At 44.9% G+C, this 10,456-nt stretch overlaps 1 protein-coding gene across 1 annotated transcript in view; it reads right to left on the bottom strand.

The window, feature by feature from the left end:
- Positions 1-1,216: 1,216 nt before the first annotated feature.
- Positions 1,217-10,456, bottom strand: part of LOC307206522 (uncharacterized protein) — a 156,439-nt gene continuing 147,199 nt past the window's right edge. Inside the window, exons 2-4 of the mRNA XM_079959874.1 lie at positions 6,525-6,577; positions 1,441-1,836; positions 1,217-1,340 (exon numbers count right to left, since the gene is read on the bottom strand). Coding sequence (XP_079816000.1) covers positions 1,318-1,340; positions 1,441-1,836; positions 6,525-6,528 — 423 coding nt within the window. The 5' untranslated portion in view covers positions 6,529-6,577 and the 3' untranslated portion in view covers positions 1,217-1,317. The remainder of the gene's footprint in view (positions 1,341-1,440; positions 1,837-6,524; positions 6,578-10,456) is intronic.

Raw genomic sequence — 10,456 nt, 5'->3', positions numbered from 1 at the left:
CCAAATCCCCTGACCGCATCCTCTTGCAAACTCACTGTGTTGCAAAAATATTGTTTTTGCAAGCAGGGGCAAGCAGGAGAGAGAGAAATGTCTTTTTAGCTTTTAGTTTGCTTTCTAGGATGGCTTTCAGCTTATAAAATGGCTCCAGCCTGGCTCTCTAGTATTACCAAGGTGGGGACTTCTGGTCTTCACTCTTTCATCCCTATGTTATGATTATTATGATTATTAATTTGTTTATTGCCTTCTGCACATATGCTTCTAGGCAATGCACAAAATGCAATAAAACAGCTAAAGATCAGTTTAAAAACAGTACAGAAAATAACAGTGGGTCAGATTTAAAACAATGCTTAGTAGACTTCCATGGCAGAGAACTATTAATCCAGCTGAGACAGCTTGGTGGAACCAAAATGTCTTCAATTATTTCCAGAAAGTGCAGAAAGTGGGTGTCTGTCATATCTTGACAGGAATGCTGTTCCACAGAGCAGGGACCTCACTAAAAGTCCTACCCCGAGTTATCTTCATTGCTGAGCAGGGATTCAAATTCACCTCTATCTCTTCCCAGTCCAATACTCTAGCACAGCACAGGGGCTCCTTGACATGCTTCTACGGTTAACAGCACAGTGTGCTCACCCAGCACAGAATTATGAGAGGGGTGATCTCATTGACAAAGTCAGGAATTAATGCAGGATTTGTAAACATTTTTTCCTCTGTGGCTGGGCTGGCTGGGGATGATGAAAACTGTAGTCCAAAACATCTGGATGTGTCCTTTTCCAGAGCCATAAATAAATGCAATAAGATGGCTCATGGGGCTGCAAGACTAGTGTATTGGGTAGCGAATACAGCTGGGGGACCAAAGAGCAGAGAGGAGAGAGAAAAAAGTTGATGGCAGCTGTCAATATGATGAAGAGGTTATGGTTAAATAATTTGGTACAAACAAATATTGCTATACTCCGAGATTTAAAAACAAAACACAAAGCAAGTAAGACAACCAGTTTTGTTTGATTTATGTTGATGTTTAGTATTTGTTAAGTTTCCTTACTTCGGACACATGGTATGTAAGAGTCTGGTCAATCGCATTAGCAGAAAAATTGACTCATCAAGTTAGAGCTGCTAAAGGCAAGTCAAATCCCTTTCCTTTTACAACACCTGGCTGGCCAACCATTTATTAATTACATGAAAATAGAAGACAGTGAAAGAACACCACCACGCTCTCATCTGAATTTATGGAATGATTTATTGAACTGAGCCAATACAGACGGTAATTTTTATTCTTGTAGAAGGTTGTGATACCCAATATGTTGCGATGTTCTTTGTTGGTTATACTATGCTGATCTGTTGACCTAAACGTGAATAAAAACATTTTGTTAAAGCCTTGGCTAAGCTTCCATATTACACAGAATAATTCCTCTAGCAGAATGGGGGAAAATAGCTAATTCTCACTGTTGGCAGGTGGTTCAAATTTGCAGTAGTTTCTTTCAGCAGCACCTTCTTGGTGTATTCCCCTTTCTTCAACTATCCAAGTACAATCCAGTGGAGTTGTACACGTAGCAACATATCCATCCACCTTCCTCCGCACGGTAATGTTATAAAGTCTCCACCCCCAGCTTCCCAACTTGTGAGTGATCATATTCCAGCTGGTCACCGTATTTACTTTCTTTTTAGCTTTCGGGCCAACGTCTGTGGTGGCAATGCTGGACCAAAGCCATTGCAACCAGAAGAAAACCACGTTGCCATCCAGCAGTTTGTATATTGGCCTGGCACTGACTGCAACCGTGACATCATCGTAACCCTGGTTGTGGACCAGGATAGTCAAGTCATTAGTTTTCGCTTCCAGCTCTGAAAAAACAGGTAAATACAGATGATATTAATTCGTTTCCCTTCCCTGAAATGAAGGCAAAGAAGGGAAATGCTAAGCTGAGGGTTTGGTGGTTATTAGCCTGACTTTTCATTGTGCCTACTGCTACTACGTTGGCTTCCTATTCCCTATCTTGAATTTTTTGTTTTGTTTAACAGCCAGCCTGTTGTACAGTATAATTATAAGAAATCAATGTACGCTATAAAACGCATAGGAAAAGGCCTTTTCTCTTAATGCCGTCTTCACCCATTTCCTGACCAGCAGTAATTTCTCATCGTGATCTGATGTACAATGGCCTCGTCTCTCTCATGATCCTGTACAACACAAAACACCCTCAGGATGAAATATAATTACCCCCTAGTGCATGCATCAAGTTTTACTCTGTGGTTTTTATCATTTGTAAATGTGTTAAAATGTTTCCCCAACAATAAACTTCTTAGGCCATTGCGTAACATGTCCCCCACCCCACCTCACCCTGGAACTATGTCCCAGTTATATAGGATAGGCACATCCAGCTACCAAGAGACTGCAATCTAATCCCAGTATAAAAAAACTGGCAGTGATCTACCCTTTGGGGGGGGGAGTCCAGAGTTCTTGAGCTTTTTTTAGGGGGGCCAGGCAAGAGTTGTTGACCTTTCTTTAGCGGGGAGACACCAGAGTTATAGAGCTTTTTAGGGGGGCAGGCCAAAGTTGTTGAACATTTTTTTTAAGGGGGATAGAGCATAAATTGCTCACCATAGACAGAAGCAAGCAGCAATTACTCCAAATTTCGTTTTCCCAATTGTCGGCAGAAGACGGCAAAAGAACAAACATTTTGCACGACAGAAAAACACAGCGAGGGGGCCAGGGTTGGATACATTCTTTCAACAGCTCCCCCCCCCCCCCGATCGCAAATGAACCCAAGATCGACCACGATCGACCGCTATAACCAGGGGATCTACCTGTCGATCACAGTCGACTGGTGGGACATCCCTGATATAGGCTGTTTCAAATCCTATACATATTTGCTTGTGGTTAGGCTCAGAGAGGTTAGGCTGGCCTCAACTAGAGCCAGGGCCTTCTCGGCTGCGGCTCCAATCTGGTGGAACGCTCTGTCACAAGAGACTAGGGCCCTGCGGGACCTGACATCTTTCTGCAGGGCCTGCAAGACAGACTTGTTCCACCAGGCCTTTGGTCAGGGCGCAGCCTGACTCCCTCCTCTGGCAACCTGCACAGAATCTTGCTTAATCGGTTGCCATTAATTTGATTTTAATTAATTTTTATAATGAAATATTTTAAATGTGTGACTATTTGATTGTTTGATTATTTGATTATTGTTAGCCGCCCTGAGCCCGGCTTCGGCTGGGGAGGGCGGGATATAAATAAAATTTATTATTATTATTATTAAGTGCCACTTAAGTGATTAAGTGCCAACAAAGGTCCGTATAGTAAAAGCTATGGTTTTCCCAGTAGTGATGTATGGAAGTGAAAGCTGGACCATAAAGAAGGCTGATCGCTGAAGAATTGATGCTTTTGAATTATGGTGGTGGAGGAGACTCTTGAGAGTCCCATGGACTGCAAGAAGATCAAACCTCTCCATTCTGAAGGAAATCAGCCCTGAGTGCTCACTGGAAGGACAGATCCTGAAGCTGAGGCTCCAATACTTTGGCCACCTCATGAGAAGAGAAGACCCTGATGTTGGGAAAGATGGAGGGCACAAGGAGAAGGGGACGACAGAGGACGAGATGGTTGGATAGCGTTCTCGAAGCTACCAGCATGAGTTTGACCAAACTGCGGGAGGCAGTGGAAGACAGGAGCGCCTGGTGTGCTCTGGTCCATGGGGTCACGAAGAGCCGGGCACGACTAAACGACTAAACAACAACAAAAGTGCCACTGAAGTTGCATAGAATCAGAATCAGATCTGCAAAGCACCAGAGTGATTTGTACTGAATGCTAAAATTTTGATTTCCCACGCCAACTATTCTGATAAATGTGTTCCCAATATACAACCTGAGGACACTTCTAGGGAGAACGGAACTTTTCTCTGAAGAGGAATTTGTGATAGTGCAGGGAGAATATGCTTAGCTCTTTTGAGGACCTCACTTCCTCCTGTTTAATAGCATTCCCACCTAACCATTTCGGTGGTCACATGCACATTCCTTCATTTCGCAACAGCTGGGCTGAGGAATTTAGTACTGAGTTAACTAGTATTTGAGTGGGCAGACTGACAATGAAACACAGGTTCATTCATTTGAAATATTTATACGTTTGAAATATCAAATGTGAACTTAGCTGGAAGAAGCCCCAGCATGTTCCAACATGTTCATCACAGTTTAACTCTCTTGCAGGGATTTTCCTTGAAAAGGGTTGTAGAAAATTACCGTATTTTTCGCCCCATAGGACGCACCAGCCCATAGGACGCACCAAGGTTTTTTGGGGGGAAATAAAGGGGAAAAAAATTATTTCCCCCCCAGGCGCTTGTGGGGCCAGCAGCGGGGAGAAGCGCTCTTCTCCCCGCCACCCGCCTGCAGACCAGGTCCGGGGACAGCGGGAAGACGCGCTGCGCCTCCCAGCTGTCCCCGGAGCTTGCGGTTTTTTTGGGGGGGGAATGAATAAAAAAAATTTATTCCCCCCCAGCCGTGGCTGCCGCCCCAAGCCTTGCGCACACCTGCCCAAAGCACAGGGCACCCTCTGGAGGGCTCCACGTGCTTCAGGTTGCAGGCTGCCGCCCCAAGCCTCACGCGCCCGGCAGGACCTCCCACTGGGCGAGCAAGGCTTGCGGACACTCGCCCGAAGCACGGGGAGCCCTCCAGAGGGCTCCGCGTGCTTCGGGCGGCAGCCTGCCGCCCCAAGCCTCGCACGCCCGGCAGGACCTCTCACTGGGCGCGCAAGGCTTGCGGACACTCGCCCGAAGCATGGGGAGCCCTCCGGAGGGCTCCACGTGCTTCGGGCTGCAGGCTGCCGCCCCAAGCCTCGCGCGCTCGGCAGTACCTCCCGCCGGGCGTGCAAGGCTTGTGGACACTCGTCGGGGCTGCAGGCTGCTGCCCGCAAGCCTTGTGAGCCCTCAGGAACTCCCGCCAGGCTTGCAAGGCTTGCAGATAGCTTCCTGAAGCCTGGAGAGCGAGAGGGGTTGGTGCGCACCGATGCCTCTCGCTCTCCAGGCTTCAGCGAAAGCCTGCATTCGCCCCATAGGACGCACACACATTTCCCCTTCATTTTTGGAGGGGGAAAAGTGCGTCCTATGGGGCGAAAAATACGGTATGTGGCTTCACAACACCCCTGATATTTCCAACTCTACAAATTCTATGATTCATTGAAACTGTCTTCTTTCTTATACAGGGGCACCTAATCTGAGGGTCTCCACATGTTTTTGGAATACAACCCCAACTTCCCTTGCTGTTTACCACACAGGTTGCATCTGACAGGTGTCAGTATACAGTGGTACCTCAGGTTAAGAACATAAATCGTTCTGGAGGTCCGTTCTTAACCTGAAACTGTTCTTAACCTGAAGCACCACTTTAGCTAATGGGGCCTGCCACCGCGCCGCCGGAGCACGATTTCTGTTCTCATCCTGAAGCAAAGTTCTTAACCCAAGGTACTATTTCTGGGTTAGCGGAGTCTGTAACCTGAAGCGTATGTAACCTGAGGTACCACTGTAGTTCAACAATATCTGGAAGGCTTCAGGTTACCTACCCCTTGTTTTTACTGATAGTACGTCTCTAATTCTTAGCAAGTTAGAACAGCCCATTTTTTAAAATGTCAGAACAGAAAGACTGGTGTTTGAAACACGTTGAGAATTAAGAATCCTTTGGGGAATAAAAATATGTAAATATATGTACAAGGACTGGGTAAATTAAAGACGGTTGCAGAACCTGCAGCCCTGCAGCTCTTGCTTGGCTACAACTTTCACCATCCCTGACCATTCGCCATGCTGTCTGAGGCTGATGAGAGTCTAGCAACATCATAGAGGACCACACAGTTTCCCAAATCTTGTTTTAGAGCATAGAGTGACACTTCAGGTTACATATGCTTCAGGCTGCAGACTCCCCTAACCCAGAAATATTACCTCGGGTTAAGAACTTTGCTTCAGGATGAGAACAGAAATTGTGCAGCATGTTAGGATATTTCCGTTCCACCTTAAAAGGGAGCAGGATGTTTGTGTCACAGCCTGCGTATTTCCTGTTCACAGGATGTTTCTGTTTTTGATAGAGCTGTTGTCTCTCACTCTCTGCGCCTGAACACGCAAGCAGGCAGTCATGTTTTTTCTTTGTTCTGACCAACGCTGAATAAACTTGTAAATAATGCTCTCCTGAGTGCAACTTTCGCTGTGCATTATCTGCTGATAGAGCGTGCACTAGTTCTGGAATGTGGAAAGCTATTTTCTGGAGCTCGTGTCGCTAATTGCTGATACTGTATCTACGGGAGATCGATGGACGTCCGGAATCGACGAGGAGGCAGTGATGGCCTTTGTCTCCCTAGCAGTATCCCAACACAGCATTGGCGCGGCAGCAGCGGGAGGCCCCATTAGCTAAAGTGGTGCTTCAGGTTAAGTACAGTTCCAGGTTAAGAACGGACCTCCGGAACGAATTAAGTTCTTAAACCTCCAAAGTCCTCTTCAGCACCCATGAGTTCCCTGGAGGCAGAATGTTTTAAAATCAAGGCATTTAGAAAGTGCAACATGAGATCATACCCATTTTCTGAGGGATGTTTCTTCTCAAACACCGGCAAGTTGCTGGCAAAGATCTGCAAAAGAGAGAAACGTATCTTTTTCAGAACATAAAGGATCTTTCCACTGCACCACATCTCAGTGTCCAAATAATGCTCCAAAGACTTGTACATTGACAATGGCCTCTCCGGGTATTCCTCCTCTCTAAAGAATATGCCTCCTTTGTGCTCTTAACAGGGATGCAATCTACATCCCATCTGCATCATAACTTTAAAGCAGTATCACACAACTTTAAGCAGCAATGACTTCTCTCAAAGAATCCTGAAAGCTGCAATTTGTTAAGGCCGCTGAGAGTTGTTAGGAGACCCCCCCTATTCCCAGAGTGGCTTAACAATCAATCCCTCTTCCCAGGGAGCTCTGGGAATTGTAGATGTGAAGAGAACAGTAGTCTCCTAACAACACAGCATCCTTAAACTCTGGTTCCTGGGATTCCTTGGGGAAAGCCGTAACTGTTTAAAGTGGTGCGATACTGCTTCAAATGTACAGTGGTAACTCGGGTTACATACGCTTCAGGTTACATACACTTCATGTTACAGACTCCGCTAACCCAGAAATATTACCTCGGGTTAAGAACTTTGCTTCAGGATGAGAACAGAAATCGTGCTCTGGCGGTGCAGCAGCAGCGGGAAGCCCCATTAGGTAAAGTGGTGCTTCAGGTTAAGAACAGTTTCAGGTTAAGAACAGACCTCCAGAATGAATTAAGTTCTTAACCCGAGGTACCACTGTATAGTGCAGATGGGACCTAAGCCAGGAATAAGGGCACATTTTCTTAAATGTGGTATGATTACCATTTATCAGCATGTGTTGGCACTGTTTTCTCTGTGTGTCCTATCTTACAGTGTTGAATACCACCAGCCACAATGAAAGGATTCCAAAGGCGTACAAAGTATTTGTGTACTTTGTTTCCCTCCAGTTTTTTTGTCTGAACAAAAGTCATGGAGAGCATTTTATTAGTGAAAAAATGCCATGATAAAAATCCTTCAAGATGGTGAAGTATGGGGAGACGCGGTAGCGGGGAGAAGGGAAAAGTTCATCTCTCTTTACTTGTGCACCTTTTTCAAGTAAACATTATTCCCCACATGTTCCTGCGCCGCTTTGTGTGTGGATGTAGCAAACAGCTGAACAAAGATGGCTACCACCATCATGATTCGTTCCGTCCAGTGGTGGGTCTTCCCCACATATTTTCTCTTGCTAAAACTAGTCTCCAGCCTTGCTGGAGAAACCATGTTTCTCTTTTATTCTGTGGGATTTGTGTGTTCCTGTTAATGCTCAAGTCACTAGAATCTGTTTATACTTTCCATTACTGTTTCTCTGTTTCGGCAGCGCTTGACACAACAAGAAATCTGTTTTGCACCTAGTAGAGTCTATTTTAATTAAGTCTGCCTAATGCCTCCAGCATTCGCTGTTCAGGGCCAAATTAAATGTGTCACCACCATTCATGCAACCAGCAATTATTATTGACTAAACAACATGTGTGAGGCCCCCAATCCGGATCAGGGCCCTGGGGGAAGGCTAAGCAGATGTTAGCCTTTGTTTCTCCATCCTGGTTCTCATCTGGATTGAAAGGAAAACTTCCATTGCCACCAATCTGGTGGAATGCAATGAGTGTGGGGGGGGGTTGGGGGGGAATGGGCTAAAGCACCCCCAATCCCCCCTGCCAGGGTACTGATCCATAATCCACTCCATGCCTGATATTCTCTGTAAAAATACGGAGTTGCCGATTGTGTGAATGGCATTACACCTAGTTTTGCCCTAATATGTTTACAAACCGCAGACTTTGGGGCTTTCCAAGTTTCCCACCACCAGTTTCTTCCCCTTTCTCTGTCTTGACTGTTAATGTTTGCGCAGATCGAGTCGGAACGAGTTTAAACTTGTGAGGAGCTACAAAAGGATTCCAACAAACGGAGCAAATGTGTGGCAAAACAGCAACTATCATTACTATTACTATTATTATTATTAAGTTTCTTACCCGCCCTTCGCCAGCAGGTCCCAGGGCAGGTAATTGGTAATTACTCTGGGCAGGTACAATAGTATAACTTATCTCTACAGAAATGCAGAAATACCAGCACGCTAATGGCACCAGACACAAAAACCATTTCCTTATACCATCCCAGAGCTAATGGCATAGCTGGGAGAATAACGAGATGCTTTGAAAGCCCTCAGAGCTTGCAAATAAGCAAAGGGCACTGTGGGAATAAAACTTATTACAAGAGGTATCCTCTGCTCACACTTTTCGTGAGGAATATTACTTTTGGGAAGAGGACACAACATCACAGACTGTGAACAGTCCATCCCTTTAAAACACACTCAGGGCACTTACCGTATTTTTCGCTCTATAAGACACACCAGACCATAAGACGCACCTAGTTTTTGGAGGAGGAAAACAAGAAAAAAATATATTCTGAATCTCAGAAGTCAGAACAGCAAGAGGGATCACTGCGCAGTGAAAGCAGCAATCCCTCTTGCTGTTCTGGCTTTTGGGATAGCTGCGCAGCCTGCATTCGCTCCATAAGACGCCCAACATTTCCCCTTACTTTTTAGGAGGGAAAAAGTGAGTCTTATAGAACAAAAAATACGGTATTTCTCCTCAAAGAATTATGGGCACTGTAGTTTATCCCTCACAGAGTGACAATTCCCAGCAACCCATAATGAACTACAGTGCCCAGAACTCTTTGAGGGGAATTATGTGCTTCAAATGTGCTTTAAAGGTAGTGTACACAGCCAGAGATTGTGCCCCTCCATCAACCAACCACTTTTTTCTCTTCCCCACTGCGGCTGCCGCCTCCATATCTCTGCCTCTCTCTCCCACGCTCTTTTGCCTCTGCCTTAGCAGCAAAGGCACTGGTAGTTTGTTCCCCTGCTCTAAGGAAGTGCCAAGGGGGTCCTGTAAACCAAAATGAGACCAATCACCTGTCCAGCACTCTATGTTTGAGATAAGAGGCATCTTAGTTCTGTTTCTTTCTGGTTTCTGCCTGCCAAATTTTTTCATGTCGTGTTTCCATTATGATTTTCTGTATTGTGTGATTTAATAAGCTGTGAGCTAGTTTCATTTTAATTAAGGGCAGTTCCACTGATGCAGTTTTAAAAACATTTTTAATTTACATATTTGCCCATTTAGCATCACATAATTATCTCTTCATTGAAGTTTTCTGCAGTTCTTAGGGTGTGTGCCTTTTGTAATTATATAGTGATAATTTAATTTTAGGCAGTTATCTAGAGGAGTTAAGACAGCACATTTGATTGTTTCAGTGTTATTTTAACTATCATACTCCTTCTGTTACTATGACAGCTGCACCCCATAAAAACAACGTCACTTACCAATCTTAGTCAGTTCTCCTTCTTAACAGCAAAACGAAGGTGAATGAAACTAAAGCTGAAGGAGGGCAGGTCAGATAAAGGGACGAAATCTTAAAGAAAAGAGTCTGGAGAAATGAAACTGAAACTGTTGCCATTTTTAGTAAACGAAATGCAAATGAACAGAATTTGTATTCAGCAAAGTGGCTTTTGTGTGCCTCCTTGTGGACTTCTACTGACATTTCCTGTTTTCAATGGATTCCTGCAGATTCTATAACTTCCACATCTGCATGGACAGAATAGGTTGGGCTTCGTGCATGAAAATAGGCAGCTGCGTTGCAATTTCTGTGAAGGTTATTCAAACTCTGCACCTTCTGCCTGCATTGTCACATGCAGAACAAGTTAACACTCCCTTTTCTGCATTATATGTGTGAAATTATGATATTTGAAGGTCATATGATAATTACCTTAGGAGTTTATTTCTGAAGATGTTTTCTTTCTGTTTCTGTATGTCAATGCTGGGGTCTACGTTACTGGGCTAATAAGCCCAGATAATGTACATTTCCTTTTTTACTTTTCCTAGGCGAGTAGCTGCATCATAC

This window comes from Podarcis cretensis, assembly GCF_951804945.1.
Source record: "Podarcis cretensis genome assembly, chromosome: 17".
Lineage (NCBI taxonomy): Eukaryota > Metazoa > Chordata > Lepidosauria > Squamata > Lacertidae > Podarcis > Podarcis cretensis.
Note: the sequence above shows the minus strand (reverse complement) of the source record. Positions and strands in the feature narration are given on the sequence as shown.